Genomic DNA, 16,755 nt, shown 5'->3' with positions numbered 1-16,755 from the left:
CCCCACAAGCATATAAATCAATTATTAAAAAGCACTGAACATCAGACAATTAAACCAAGTAGCAAACTGAACTTAAAGAGCTAATTCTTCCCAGAAGGGAATTGAAGAGTTATATCATATTCACTCATGTATCACAAAAACATAGTAATCCAAGGTTATGCCCATGAAAAAAACAACCAACCACACACATTAGAGATTCCAGGAAAGAGGAAATATTGTATTTTAATATGAAATATAAATGTCTTAACAGTTCAAAATCACATGCAGTTAACTGTTCCAGATGCATTATTTCATAACAAGTGACAGCAACTTGTTACCTCAGAGGAAATTAAGTGCCACAGTTTGCTCTCAATTCACTGTACCATGCATGCTCGCCCATTTTAAAGCAACCTACAAACAATACTGATGCACAATATCTCAACATGCATGCAAAAAGCATTTGTTTAAACAACAGCACGTCTAATGGAGCAGAGGCAGGTACATATAACTCAACAGCTTACCCACTAAGTACACCAAGAACGAGGTTAAGTACAAAAAATGAGCCTAGGATGATTAGGCTAACAAAATATATCCATGGCCATTCTAATCCAACTCCGTCATTCACCTGAAAAATGGAGAATGCCTATTATGGTTTAATGTAACTTAAAATAGCAAAGTCCTTCAGCCAGTCACTTTGTTCCTTGGGTATTGGTTATAAATCAAAACGATTATTGTAATTTTCTCCACATTTTGGGCTGATTACAATGTCAAATTATAATTAGGGAAGATTACATGTTTAATAAAAAATCATCACATCGTTCCTTCATTGTGCAGAAATGAATTGATAATTTTTATGTCTTTTCCCAAAGTCAAAATGATAACTGGATTTTGGACTTTGCATTCCAGACAAAATGAAGTGGAAGCTTACCCGCTCAATACACCAAGTACAAGATTAAGAACGAAAAAAGATCCAAAGATGACGAGACTGACAAAATAGACCCAAGGTAATTCATATCCCATGGCATCATTCATCTGCAAAGATGACAGTAAGTTATGTGTCACAGCCACAAAAGTGGTTTGTTAAATTAACTGAAAGGTTAATATTTAAAACAAAGAGGATCTCCTTGTATAGGTAACTGAACCATTTATTTATTACTAAAATAAATATTTATAATCAAAATGTTCTTATGACTTAAAAATTGCACATCGAAGTTAACCTGGCAATGCAGAAACAGGTACTATACAAATGGTATTTCAAAATACAAAACACACAGATGCGTATGACTTTGGATAATTTAGAAATTCCATAGACATCAGACCAGTAAATAAGATAGTGAATAAGACAGTAAAATAGTGAAATACTAAGATAGAATAAGATAGTGATAGACAGTAAATAAGATTTGTTTTCATCCCATTTCATTTCAACTGTATTTTACCATTTCTTTCTTTCTTGTCTTTTTTAATATATATTAAATACCACCCCCCATCTTATCCACCTTTCCTTACCCTTTCTTCTCTTTGCTTCCCCTTCCCCTCCCCCCACATCTACAGTTCACTCTCTGATGTTAGTTTCTCTGCTGTTTGGCCTTTCACACCTTTTGTTCTCTGTGGGGACTGCCATAGCACTCATTCCCCTAGGTTTCTGTAACCATTAGCACCCCGTTTCCCTGGGTTTCTGTGGCTATGACTCATCTTTCATTCTCACTCCACAGTATAAATATTTCCCACTTTCTCTGTCTGTTAGCTTTGACAAAGAGTCATCAGACTCAAAACGTTAGCTCTTTTCTCTCCCTACAGATGCTGCCAGACCAGCTGAGATTTTCCAGCATTTTCTCTTTCGTTTCAGATTCCAGCATCCACAGTAACTTGCTTTTATTAAGATGGTGAACCTCTGGATTCTGAAATAGGAGACTAGTATTGAATCACAATCGTTTTTTTTTTCTTTTTTAAATAAATTTTGAGTACCCAATTATTTCTTTTCCAATTAAGGAGGCAATTTAGCATGGCCAATGCATCTAACCTGCACATCTTTGGATTGTTGGGGTGAAACCCACGCAGACACGGGGAGAATGTGCAAACTCCACACGGACAGTGACCCAGGGCCAGGATTCGAACCCGGGTCCGCAACGCCGTAGGCAGCAATGCTAACCACTGTGCCACATGCCGCCCCTTGAATCACAGTCTTGACCGCTGTTCATACTTGCACTTGCGAGAGAAGGTTGTTTAATTATCCATATCCAGCAGTCCATTAGCAACTTTATCTAAGCATATGGAGTCAGCTCACATATGTAAGCAGATGGCATTCATCTTTTCCTCTCTGTCACCGTCATTGAATCCATGATTGACACTGTGCTTAAGGCTTGAAGGGGAGTGTGGTCGTCTGAGGATAATTCTATTCAGTGTGCATATCAATGATTTAATTAGGCCAAGAGGGAGTGGTGTTAAAGTTGACAAATAATAACAGAAAAGGATTAATGTTTACAAAGCTAAAGGAAACTGCATAGAAATGCTGCTAGTATGGGGAAAAGGGAAAGTGAGCTAACTGAGTATTAGGTGATTCATTTTGGTTGAAAAAAATAACAGTTGTGCTGCTGTGGAAGAGAAGAGGGATAAGGGAATACAAATTCACAGAGCATAAAATGCTGCAAAAAAAAATTGATATCATTTTAGATTTTATATGAAAAGATATTGGAGTACAATTTTCCAGAAAAACATGGTGCAATTTCCACCAGGTGAATCGGCTCGATCCAGATCGCGATCCACCCACACTAGTGCAAAAAATGATCCCCCATATGAATCACGCTGAGCCAGAGACCCCAGGCATCTAATGTGCCCGACTAGGGGCTCAGCTGTTTACTGCTCACAAAGTGGAACTGCATATAAATGGTCCCTCTGCGCTCACTCAGACAGTCAAGCCAGGAGGATGGCATCGCGGAGACCTGCTGCTCACTTTCTGGAGGGAGACCTGAACAGGCCTTTGGGTGCTGTGGAGGAGAGGTGGGGCACTCTGTACCCCTGTGTGGGTAGGAGACCCCTAAGCAATGTTAGTAACCCTGCCTGGGATACAGTGGCAGCTGCAGTCAGTCCTCTTTTTGACCCTACATGAGAGCCCATAAAAAAAGGGAGAGGGAGACGATGGGCAGGGGAATGCCTGAGTTGCGAGTCCTCACCCACTACGAGGAAATTGTTGGAGAGGGCGCAGAGTGAGCAGCGACTGACAGAAAAGTTGGTCTGCGCCAGAGAAGTGAGGATCCACTGCACCTTCATCCAGATGACCTATCCCAAATTAGTTTTTTATTTCCCAGACCCTCGTCCTTCCCGTTCACTGAACCCAGGTCCCTTGTGTTGCAGCGTCTCCATCAGATGAGGCTGAGTCATCTGGTCTCCTTCCCCACCCCCGCAACCCAAGAGATCACCTTGGAGGAGAGTTCCAAGGAGGACACCGACAATGCGTCACTGTTTTACCCGCACCATCCACCATCGCAGAGACACACACCACAGTGGGCAAGATTAGCAGATCTGGTGAACACATCTGCTGCTGCACATCATGTGGACGCAGGAACTTCCAAGAGAGTGGGCAATCGGAGGTTTGTGTGATCCCAGGACAGCTGGTCCCCCAGTCAGATGCCAAGCCTCTGGAAATGATTCTCCCTGAGATGCTGGAGGTGCAAAGGCAGAGCCATAAATTCAGAAGGGGGTGCCAGCTACATTCCAGCAACTGTCAGGCTGATTGGAGGTGTCCCAAAGCCTGCAGCCGCAGGAGATTGTGCCAGAATTGCATGTCACCAAGGCCAACACAGCAAGGGTGATGTCTGCAGTGGAAAACTTGGGGCACGACGCTCGAGCCATGACTGGTGAACTCCAAGGCATGGCTCACTCTGAAGACCCTGGCTGATGGCCTCGACACATGGCCCAGTCACAGCGGGACATGTCCCAGATATAGATGGACATTTCTGAGGCACTTCAGAACTTGGCCCATTCACAGAGGACCATAGCTGAGAGCCTTGACAGCATGTACCTGGCACAGAGGGACATAGCCGAGGAAATCTGGCCTATTCAAAGAGAACCATGGCTGATGGGTCTGGCATGACGGTACAGACAAAGAACAGTATAGCACATGAACAGGCCCTTCAGCCCTCCAAGCCTGTATCAGTCATGACACCAACCTTTGCCAAAACCCTCAGCACTTCCTTGCACCATATCCCTCTATACCCATCCTATCCATGTGTTTATCAAGATGCCTTTTGAACGCCGTTAATGTATCTGCTTCCACAACCTCCCCTGGCAACGTGTTCCAGGCACTTACCACCCCGGCATAAAAACCATGCCTCACACATTTCCTCTAAACTTTGCCCCACGAACCTTAATCCTACGCCCCCTGGTGACTGACCCCTCCACCCTGGGAAAGAGTGCCTGCCTATCCACTCTATCCATGTTTCTCATAATCTTGTAGACCTCGATCAGGTCACCCCTCAACCTCTGCCTTTCTAATGAAAACAGTCCGAGCCTATTCAGCCCTCCACATAGCTAACACCCTCCGGACCAGGCAACATCCTAGTAAACCTTCTCTGCACCCTCTCCAAAGCTGCCACATCCTTCTGGTAGTGTGGCGGCCAGAACTGTGCGCAATATTCCAAGTGCGGCCTCACTAAGGTTCTGTACAACTGTAGCATGACTTGCCAGTTTTTATACTTGATGCCCCGTCCAATGAAGGCAAGCATTCCGTATGCTTTCTTGACTACCTTGTCTATTTGTGTTGCCACTTTCAAAGATCTCTCTGACTTTCTATATTCCTAAGTGTTATGCCATTCACAAAATATTTCCCCTCTATGTTAGATCTACCAAAATGCATTACCTCACATTTGTCCGGATTAAATTCCATTTGCCATTTCTATGCCCAAGTCTCCAACCTATCTATGTCCTGCTGTATCTTGTGACAATCCTCAACACGATCTGCCACTCCACCAAACTTGGTGTAATCCGCGAACTTACTAATCAGACCGGCTACATTTTCCTCCAAATCGTTTATGTACACTACAAACAACAGAGACCCAAGCCCAGATCACACATTTGATAACTCCAGCCTGTGACGGACTTTTGGACCTTTTTCTCCTGTTTGATTCTAGATTTTATTGGATGAATCAGTGGAGAGTGAGAGTGAGGAGAAGTCCTGCTCCTGTGAAAGGGGAATTGGACCAAAAGTGGCCGTATGAAAGATAACGTTTCACAAGAAAGACGCGAGCAGAGCTGGCAACGCGGGAAGATATGGCGGAGAAGCAGGGCCGCAGGGAGATGGCACAGTGGTCAACGGAGCAGCTGGTGAAGTTTTTTTGAAGAATGTTTTGCCAAGCTTAAGGTGGTCACGCTGGACCCGGTCAAGGCTTCAATTGATCAGGTGGTGCAGAATCAAGAAATCCACAGACGTGTGATCCAGGAGGTGAAGAAAAAGGTGTCCGAGCAGAAAAACACCCTTTGCCTTCTGTGACCGAGCCAGTTCTGTATCCATCTTACCACCTCACCTCTGATCCCGTGTGACTTTACATTTTGTACCAGTCTGCCATGAGGCACCTTGTCAAAGGCTTTACTGAAGTCCATGTAAATAACATCCACCGCCCTCCCCTCATCAATCATCTTTGTCACCTCCTCAAAAAACCTAATCAAGTTAGTGAAGCACGATCTCCCCTTCACAAAACCATGCTGTCTATCGTCAATGAGTCCATTTGTTTCCAATTGGGTATAAATCCTGTCCCTGAGAATTCTCTCCAATAATTTACCTACTCCCGATGTGAGGCTCACCGGCCTATAGATTTCTAGATTATCCTTGCTACCTTTCTTAAACAGCGGTACCACATTAGCTATTTTCCAGTCCTCTAGGATCTCACCTGTAGCCAATGAGGATATAAAGATGTCAGTCAAGGCCCCAGCAATTTCCTCCCTTGCTTCCCTCAGTATTCTGGTGTAAATCCCATCCATCCCAGGAGACGTATCTACCTTAATATATTTTAAAAGACCCAATACCTCCACCTTTTCTATGCTTTTTTAAAAATTTAGAGTCCCCAATTCATTTTTTCCAATTAAGGAGCAATTTAGCATGTTCAATCCACCTACCTTGCACATCTTTGGGTTGTGGGGGCGAAACCCAAGCAAACACGGGGAGAATGTGCAAACTCCACACGGACAGTGACCCAGAGCCGGGATTGAACCTGGGACCCTAGCGCCGTGAGACTGCAGTTCTACCACTGCGCCACCGTGCTGCCCCCTCCTTTTCTATGTTAACATGATCAAGACTGTCCACACACACTACCCAAGACTCCTCTTCCACAAAGTCGCTTTCTTTGGTGAACACTGATGCAAAGTATTAATTTAGTATCTCACCCATTTCCTCTGGCTCAACACATAGATTTCGCCTACTGTCCTTAAGTGGTCCAATCCTTTCCCTGGCATCCTCTTGCTTTTTACATATGAATAATAAGCTTTGGGATTCACATTAATCCTACTTGCCAAGGATTTTTCATGACCCCTCCTAGCCCTCCTAATGTCCTGCTCCAATACCTTCCTACTTTCTTTATACCACTCAAGGGTTTTGACTGTCCCCACCATTCTAGACTGTACAAAAGCCTCCTTTTTCTTTTTGACGAGGTTCACAATAACCCTCGTTATCCAAGGCTCCCTATACTTCCCATACTTATCCTTTGTTCTCTCAGAAACATGACTTTCCTGAATTCTAATCAACTGTCGCTTGAAAGACTTCCACATGTCCGATGTTGATTTACTATCCAACAGCTGCGTCCAATCCAAATTCTTCAATTCCTATCTAATGTTATCGTAATTTGCCTTTCCCCAGTTTAGCACCTTAACACAAAGGTTACCCTTATCTCTGTCCAAAAGTACCCTAAAATGTATTGAATTGTGGTCACTACTCCTAAAATGTTCCCCTACTGGAAAAAGGGGATGTACCATATTTAGATTTCCAGAAGACAAGGTGCCACAACAAAGGTTACTACGCAAAGTAAGAACTTATAGGGGCAGCACGATGGCGCAGTGGTTAGCATTGCTGCCTCACGGCACTGAGGTCCCAGGCCCTGGTTCACTGTCCGTGTGGAGTTTGCACATTCTTCCCGTGTTTGTGTGGGTTTCGCCCTTGCAACCCAAAGATGTGCAAGGTAGGTGATTGGCTACGCTAAATTGCCCCTTAATTGGAAAAATGAATTGGGCACTCTAAATATTTTTTAAAAAGTAAGAACTTATGGCATTGGCAATAACATATTATCATGGACAAAAAAACTTTTCCCCTTGGTGGAGGGATTAATGACCGGGGGCATAGATTTAAGGTAATGGGCAAGAGGTTTAGAGGCAATGTAACAAAAAACTTTTTAACCCAGAGGGAGGTGGGAGTCTGGAACCCGCTGTCTGAAAGGGTGGTTGAGGTGCATTCAAGAAGTATTCAGATGTGAATTTGCGATGCCAAGGCATACAAGGCTATGGGCCAAGTGCTGGAAAATGGGATTAGAATTCTTAGGTGGTTGTTTTTGACCGGAGAAGACCAGATGTGCCAAAGAGCCTTTTCTGGGCTGTAGGCCTCTATGTCTCTATGACAGAGGTTGCTTAGTGAACAGGAAACAGAGAGTCAACATAAAAGGGTCATTTTCGGGTTGGCAAGATTTGACAAGTGGAGTGCGCAGAAATCAGTGCTGAGACCACAACTATTTACAATTTATATTGATTTGGACAAAGAGGCCACATGTATGGCTGCAAAATTTGCTGATGACACAAAGATAGGTAAGCAAGTAAGATGTGAAGAGAACATAAGGAGTCGTAAAGATAGGTTAAGTCAATGGGTAAAAATTTGGGAAATGGGGGCTGGGATTCCAAGTTCTGGAGCCTAAGTGCTCCCGTCAGAGGAGAATCAGGCCTGGTCTCTATTGGCGCTGGGAGCAGGGCCCAGGTGTGAGTCTCACTCCGAAACCATGTAAATATATGCACATGGGGAGAGCTCATTGGATTCTGGCAGAATCCCAGCAACGGGCCATCATTTTGAGCGGATGATCCAATCCAGAAGTCTGCCGCTCCCAAAGACTGGTGGCAGGTCTCCCTCTCCCCGACAACGTTAATCCTGACCCCTCCCCCCCCCCCCACCTCTGACAAGGCGGGGCATCCTCATCCACCACACATGCATAAGGGTGACCCAACCCCTACCACAACCAGCCTCCCAGCCACCCCCCATCAGTCACCCCCATCAGCTAAGTGGTTTCACTTCCTCTTTTTCACAGTAAAAAACACTTAGCTGCTTTTGATTTGATGAGGAGCTGTCAATCATGGTGCAAGTGTTTATAAACATTCTGGTTAGCATCAGAGCAGGGTAATGTATTCCAGCATGAAGGGAAAGATAAATAAACAATCCACCAAGCAACTGTGTCTGGACCAGTAAAACTGTCAATCACTGGCTAATGAAATGTATTGCTGTATGAAACTGAGGGAAAGATTTGCATTTCAAAGGCTGTCCTGTGCTTTGAAGCCCTTTGAAGCCTCTGGCACCTGTAACAGCCTTTGATTTCAAGGTTTTTGTCGAAGTCAGCAGATATTAGGAAAGGAAAGTTTTTCACTGGACTGCGCAGGCTGCTCTTCAGCTTTCAGGCAGGGGTGACTAATGGGAGGGATCTGTGGGGTCTCTGATGGGGGGGGGTCTGATGGAAGGGACTGATGGGGAGGTCTGATTGGGGTGCTCGAAGTGGGGGGGGAGGAAGAGGCCCAACCTCTATGACCCTTGGGTGGCCCCCTTGTAGCCTAACAGCGGCAGAGGGACACTTCATCAGTACCCTGACCCCTTGACATCCCGGACTCCCCCTCGACAGGGGTGGCACATGGCCAACCTCACACCAAAGCCCGGTGGAGTACCCAACAAGTAGCATCATGGGTGGGAGAGAGGGTGGTTGGGGGTGGGGTAGGGGGGTTTGGGTGGGGAGAGACTCTGGTTGCTTAACATTGATTTACATGTTCCCGCTGGTGCATGGCAGGTAGCATGGGCACCAAACCTGTACATGAATCACAAATGGTTGATATGCAGATACAGCAAGTGATTAGGAAGGGAAATTAAATGTTGTTATTTAGTGCAAGAAGAATGAAATTTAAAAGTCGGGGTATTCTGCTACATTTGTACAGGGTATTGGTGAAACCACATCTGGAATATTGTGTAATTTTAATCTTCTTATTTAAGAAAGGATATATAGATACATTAGAAACAGTGCAGAGAAGGTTCACTTGATTGATACCTTGGATATGCACTTTATCTTGAGAAGAAAGGGTAACAGGTTGGGCCTGTATCCATTGGAGTTTAGAAGAATGGGAAGTGATCTAATTGAAACATACAAGATCCTGAGGGGACTTGACAGGGTGGATGCTGAAAGGATGCTTCTCCTTGTGGGAGAGACTAGAACGAGGACACATGGGTTAATGATATCGGGTCACCCATTTAGGATGAAGATGAGGAGAATTTTTATTCCCTTAGAGGGTTGTGAATCTTTGGAACTCTGTTCCCAAGGCAACAGTGGAGGCATTAAATATTTTTTAAAGGAGAGGTAGAGAAATTCTTGACCAACAAACAAGTCAAAAGTTTAAGGATAGGCAAGAATTTGGAATTGAGTCGCAATCCGATCAGGCATGATCTTACTAAATAGTGTGGCAGGCTCGAAAGGGCCATTTAGCCTTCTACTGCTCCAAATTCGCATGTTCATAATGGAAATCCCTTGTCCCTGGGACTGTTCTTTTCTGCACCCTCTCTAAAACTTTTGGCATGTTTCTATTTTTCCTGAAATATTGCACTCAGAATTAGACAAAATGGGCGCAATTCTCCAGAAAGTTATCTAAGTGTGGTAGTGAGCGGGAATTGTCGCGGGCTTCCCGGCTCTCGGCCCAGTTCAACGCAATTCAACGTTAATTGGTCCACATAACAAAGTCTCAAGGGCTTCTTGTCGCAAATATAGGCTCGGCAGCTGATTCGCCAGAAGCGTGCTCGCCAGCCCCCCCCCCCCCCCCCCCCCCCACTAACAATGCTGAGCAGCACTTAAGCTGCACTTTCTGAGCCAACCCCAGCCAGCTCGCAATAATGGCAACCAGGAGGCCGGACCCAAGATTCGGAGATGTTGAGCTGGGAGGCTCCTAGATGCAGTGGAGACCAGGAGGAATGTCCTGTTCCCCCAAACGACCTATAGAGTCAGCCACAAGGCAGTCAGTGCTGCCTGGGATGAGGTAGTGGCAGCTGTTAGCTCAGGGAGTATGGCCAGCTGAGCTGACAGCTGCCGCCACCTCATCCCAGGCAGCACCGACTGCCTTGTGGCTGACTCAACGGATCCATCGGGGGAATAGGACATAACCTCCTGGTCTGAACTGCATCCAGGAGCCTTCCCAGCTCAACATCTGCCAGCCTCCCAGACGGTCTCGATCCACTGTGGTTTGCCTATCACCGCAACTGGTCCACAGCAAATGCTATCCCCCTGGCTCTACAATCAACACTCAAACACCTCAACAACAAGGACACCGATGTAAGACTGCTGTTCATAGATTACAGCTCCGCCTTCAACACCATTATCCCGACAAGACTAGTAACCATACTAGGAATCTTGGACTTGATCCCTCCCTGTGCAGCTGGATCCTTGACTTCCTCACCAACAGACCACAATCTGCCAGGAAAGACAACAGCACCTTCTCCACAATAGTCCTCAACATCGGGGCCCCGCAAGGATATATGCTCAGTCCTCTACTGTACTCCCTATACACACACGACTGTGTGGCAAGATTTAACTCCAACTTAATCTATATGTTTGCGGATGATACGACTGTGATGGGCCGTATCTCAAACAATGACGAATCAGACTACAGGAGGGAGGTAAATCACTTGGTTGCATGGTGTACCGAATACAACCTCTCTCTAAATGTTGGAAAGACCGAGAACAGATCATCGACTTCAGGAAGCGTAGCACAACATACACTCACATCGGCATCAATGGTTCCGAAGTGGAGATGGTCAATAGCTTTAAATTCCTGGGGGTCACCATTATCAACAGTCTGTCCTGGTCCACTCACGTTGATGCAACAGTCAAGAAAGCCCAACAACGTCTCTACTTCCTATGGAAACTAAATAAATTTGGCATGTCTGCATCGACTCTCACAAACGTCTACAGATGTGCGATAGAGAGCATCCTATCCGGCTGCATCACAGCCTGGTATGGCAACTGCTCGGTCCAAGATCACAAGAAACTGCAGAGTGTGGTGAACTCAGCCCAACGCATCACACACCTTGCCACCCCCACATTGATTCTGTATGCACCTCCTGCTGCCTCAGGAAGGCAGACAGCATTATCAGAGACCCCTCCCACCCAGGCATTGCCTTCTTCCAGACCCTTCCATCAGGCAGAAGGTACAGAAGTCTGAAGACCCGCATATCCAGACACAAGAACAGCTTCTTCCCTACAGCTACAAGACTCCTCAACGACCCCCACCCCCCTTGGACTGATCTGTTCCCTGTAAGAACACTATTCACGACGCCCTATGCTGCTCTTGCTCATGCATTTGCTTCGTTTGGCCCCTTGTTCTGCACTGTAACCATTCACTGTTTGTCGATGTACCATTTGTCAATGTTCTCAGTTGACCAATTTTTGTCTACTATGTACGTACTGTGTACATTCCCTCGGCTGCAGAAAAATGCTTTTCACCGTACTTCGGTACATGTGACAATAAATGAAATCAAAAATCAAAATCAAATCAAAATCAGGAGGACTGGCCTTCAGTGCAGGAAAAAGGTCAAGAAAAATGCACAGCAGTAATGTGGAGGTTGTTTAAGGAACATTTGCTGCGAGTGCTGGATAGTTTTGTCCCACTGAGACAAGGAAGGAATGGTAAGGTGAAGGAGCCTTGGATGACAGGAGAAATGGAGCTTCTAGTCTAGAGGAAGAAGGAAGCTTAAGGAAGCAAGGATCTGGCACAGCTCTAGGGCGTTACAAGGTAGCCAGGAAAGAACTCAAAAATTGACTTAGGAGAGCTAGAAGGGAGCATGAAAAAGTTCTGGCGGGAAGGATTAGAGAAAACCCCAAGGTGTTCTACACTTATGTGAGAAATAAGAGGATGATCAGAGTGAGAGTAGGTCTGATCAGGGATAGTGGAGAGATAGTGGAGGGAACTTGTGCCTAGAGTCTGAGTAGGTGGGAGAGGCCCTAAATGAATATTTTGCTTCAGCATTCACTAGAGAGGGGGACCTTATTGCCCAAAAAAACAGCGTGACCAGGTTAATTGACTCGAACAGGTTAATATTAAGGAGGATGTGCTGAAAATTTTGAAAAGCATCAGGATATCTCCGCCACCTGGGCCAGACGGGATATACCCAAGGTTACTACGGGAAGTGAGGGATGAGATTGCTGCACCGTTGGTGATGATCTTTGCATCCTCACTGTCCGTTGGAGTAGTACCGGATGATTGGTGGGAGGCAAATGTTGTTCCCCTGTTCAAGAAAGGGAATAGGGAAATCCCTGGGAATTACAGACCAGTCAGTCTTATGTCTGTGGTGAGCAAAATACAAGAAAGGATTCTGAAAGATAGGGTTTATGATTATTTAGAAAAACATAATTTGATTACAGATAGCCAGCATGGCTTTGTAAGGGGCAGGTCATGCCTCACAAGCCTCATTGAATGATTTGAGGATGTTACAAGACGCATGAAGGTTGGGCAGTGGATGTGGTGTGTATGGATTAAAGTAAGGCATTTGATAAGGTTCCCTATGGTAGGCTCATTCAGAAAGTCAGGGAGCATGGGATTCAGACAAATTTGGCTGTCTGGCTTCAGAATTGGCTGGCCGAAAGAAGACAGCGAGTGGTAGTGGGTGGAAAGTATTCCATCTGGAGGTTGGTTACCAGTGGTGTCCTGCAGGGATCTGTTCTGGGATCTCTGCTCTTTGTGGTTTTTATAAATGACTTGGATGAGGAAGTGGCAGGGTGGGTTAGTAAGTTTGCCGATCACACAAAGGTTGGTGGAGTTGTAGATAGTGTCGAAGGCTGTTGCAGGTTACAACAGGACATTGACAGGATGCAGAGCTGGGCTGAGAAGTGGCAGATGGAGTTCAACCTAGATAATTGTGAAGTGATTCATTTTGGAAGGTCGAATTTGAATGCTGAATACAGGGTTAAAGGTTATTGGAAGTGTGGAGGAACAGAAGGATCTTGGGGTCCACATACATAGATCCCTCAAAGTTGCCGCCCAGGTTGATAGGGTCCTTAAGAAAGCATATGGTGTGTTGGCTTTCATTAACAGGAGGATTGAGTTTAAGAGCCGCAAAGTTTTATTGCAGCTTTATAAAACCCTGGTTAGACCACACTTGGAATATTATGTCCAGTTCTGGTCGCCTCATTATAGGAAGGATGTGGATGCTTTGGAGAGGGTGCAGAGGAGATTTACCAGGATGCTGCCTGGGCTGGACAGCCTGTCTTATGAAGAAAGATTGAGGGAGCTAGGGCTTTTCTCAATGGAGCGAAGAAGGAGGAGAAGCGACTTGATAGAGGTGTACAAGGTGATGAGACGCATGCACAGAGTGGATAGCCAGAGACTTTTCCCCAGGGCAGAAATAGCTGTCACGAGGGGACATCATTTTAAGATGATTGGAAGAAGGTATAGGGGAGATGTCAGAGGTAGGTTCTTTACACAGAGAGTGGTGGGTGCGTGGAATGCACTGCAGCAGATTGATCTGAGATTAGGATAAATGGTCGGCACAACATCGTGAGCTGAAGGGCCTGTACCATGCTGTACTGTTCTCCAAGGATGCATCCGTAGTCACGGCACAGCTGTTATCCCCACCCCCGCAGATACACACAAGTCAGTGGGGCATGTGGGTGGATAGGCTTTTGCGGCACAATCTGGTGAGCACCACACCACTGAGGATGCACATCAGGTCGAGGCAGGAACACCCGGGTGACACGGCAGTCAAAGGTCTGCTGGATCCCAGGACCAGCTTGGCCTATGGTACAGAGGTACCCGGAGCTGATGGATGCAATAGGGACCAACCTGGGCGTTCAGAGGGAGATGACAGCGTCACTCCAGCTGATCCATAGCCGCTTGGAGGAGTCTCAGAGGCTAGAGGCACAGGAGATGGTGCCGGCAATGAGCGGCACCGAGACCAACACTACCAGGGTGGTGACGGCAGCGGAGAGCCTGGTGCACAACGTCGGCACCATGAGTGAAGGTGTGCAAGGCGTCGCACGTCAGTGACGACCATAGTTGAGGGTCTAATCCGCATGTCCAACTTGCTGGAGGACGTCATTCAGTACCAGGCTGACCTTGATGAGGTTCTGTGGGACATGTCCCGCTCTCAGATGGGAATGGCCGAGGCACTGCGGAGCTTGTGCCAGTCACACGTGGGCATGGCTGAGGCGCGGCAGACCATGGCCCAGTCACTGAGGAGCATCGCTGAGGGCGTCGACACTATGATGCAGACCATGGGGAATTGCCAGGGCTGGCAGAGCCAGATGATGCAGGGGCACCTGGGGCTCGAACTAGCTGCCTCTCGATCCCAAGGTGTACCCTAGGGCCCTCAGGCATCGATCGGGAGGAGGGGGTGCCGGGTGCCAAGCCAAACCCATCTAATGTGCTGAGGATGTTGGCCACCAGCTCCTCCTGTGGTATTGTGTGAAGCAAATAATGGCATGATGGGAAAACTAGTCAAGTCTTCTTGGTACAATTGAATTTAACCTAAGACACAGATACAAAATACAGAGACAGCATGTCCTGAGAACTGGGTGACTCTGAGTCTAGATAAGGCTTGAACTTAGAAGCAGTCTCAATAAATAACAAGCTGAACAACTGTCTCTTGCTGTTCGTAAACAAGTTTGTCCAGTTCTTAAAACAAAGACAAGATAATGATATGAGACTCCAGTCCCCTAAAGGTCAGCAAGGTGATGCCATTGTAACGATTATTACTTATGTTTTACTTTCGATCAAATTCCTGACCAAGTTGTATTCATGTTATCTTGATCCTATAATGTATAAGAATCGCCTTCTTTTCTGTAATATCGCAGACTTGGGACGGACTCAGCAGTTTGTATTTGACTGCCTTCTGACTTAAAGTCTCAGCCATTTACTGTCAGTTCTAATTCGGAAATAAAGTTCAGTTTTGCTTACCTAATGAATCATGTTTGTATTTCTCTATCACAGTCAAGACACGGGGAAAATATAAAATACAACACTCCGAGTTCCAACCTCTGATGAGGTCTGTCTCGCAGTCAGCACACGGGACAGGGTGGCACAGCTGTGCATGTGCCACCGACAAGCGAGCGGGGCCCTCTGGCTCCAGAGCCCCCAGAGGATGCCAGGCATGGGCATTAAAGGCCACAGGATGAGCTAAGCAGCTCCACCTCTGGTGTGCGTCCTGGGGAAACACCTGTAAGGAGTGTAGAGCTTGGAGGGCAAAGCACATTGAGGATCACTGAGGGCACCTGGGGAGGAGGGGCGGGCACCATCAGGAGTGGGTTTTGTAGAACACATGAAATACCTTTTCGCAAAACCATTATGATGCCTCTGTCACTTCCTTCAGCAATGTGGGCCAGCCCTGGACACTTTGCCCATCTCTCAAGGCATCCCCCCCACCTCGCCGCCACCCCCCCCCCCCCCACCTCCCCTCCCATGGTGGCCCAACCCCCGCGAAGCACTGGGGTGGCAATTCCAGCGCCCCAGGCTCTTTGCCTGTGAGCAAAGATGGCTACTCATGTCCTCGGCTCCCTACTGAAGCTTTTCTGCCATGTTCACGTTTTTCAAAAGGAGTACTAATCAACACCCGCATGAGCACTTGCTGGGGAGGCTGCTGAATGATGGGAGGCCATTGGATATGGGTTGCTCTTGTTAATTGTATGGAAATGGGGCGTAAGTGGTGATAAATTGTTTCTCGCCACGCGACAGCGATATCCCGATTTTGCTTATGGGAGTCGGCCGGTTGCATCACAAACTGTTTGTCGCCTAGCGCGGATCTCGTTTTCCGCCTCTCCCGCTATTCACCGGCCTCTTATGCTTGAGTGAGAGTGCAATGAGGCCGGAGGGCCACGCCCAATATTTCAATTGAGGCCAAACCAGAAATGCAACTTCCTTTCTGTATGCCTTTTTAACCCTTTCTCAAACTTCCCTGCCACCTTCAATGATATGTATGTATACATATAACTGCAAGGCTCACTGTTCCATTACCCATTTTTGAATTCTATGTTATGGTCCTAGGCCAGACACCCAAACATTTTGCATGGTCAGATTAGGAACCAATAATGTTTTCTTTAAAGTAGACAATTTTTGATATCTTACTAAGAGAATAAAACTACAGGATTCCACAATTTTTGAACAAACAAAATAAACATTACTATTCAAAGTCAAAAGTAAAACAATTTGCAATATCTATCTGACATTCTAACATTCAGAATTAACGTGAGATACATGTGAATTAACAGCCAAACTATGATCAAACACACTACATTGCGCAATACATAGCAGATGTGACCAAGACAGATCCCATGGGCGCGATTCTCCGCAAATGCGGAGAGTCGTGAAGGCTGCCGTGAAACTGGCCATGTTTCACGGCAGCCTCCGCGCCCCCTCCCGGGACCCGATTCTGCTCCCCGGTCGGGGCTAGCAGCGGGGCCCCGTGAACCTCGACATCGCAGGCTTAGCGAACTTCGCTAAGCCCGCGCGCCAAGGTTAACGGCGGCTGACGCAAACGATGATGTCAGCCGCGCATGCGCGGATTGGACGGCTCCAATCAGC

The 16,755-nt window shown here is 46.5% G+C and overlaps 1 protein-coding gene across 1 annotated transcript in view; it reads right to left on the bottom strand.

The window, feature by feature from the left end:
- LOC119973643 (voltage-dependent L-type calcium channel subunit alpha-1D-like) overlaps positions 1 to 16,755 on the bottom strand; it is an 863,992-nt gene that overhangs the window by 423,855 nt on the left and 423,382 nt on the right. Inside the window, exon 8 of the mRNA XM_038812023.1 lies at positions 501 to 604. Coding sequence (XP_038667951.1) covers positions 501 to 604 — 104 coding nt within the window. The remainder of the gene's footprint in view (positions 1 to 500; positions 605 to 16,755) is intronic.

Source organism: Scyliorhinus canicula, chromosome 11 (genome assembly GCF_902713615.1).
Source record: "Scyliorhinus canicula chromosome 11, sScyCan1.1, whole genome shotgun sequence".
NCBI classification, from domain to species: Eukaryota; Metazoa; Chordata; class Chondrichthyes; order Carcharhiniformes; family Scyliorhinidae; genus Scyliorhinus; species Scyliorhinus canicula.
Note: the sequence above shows the minus strand (reverse complement) of the source record. Positions and strands in the feature narration are given on the sequence as shown.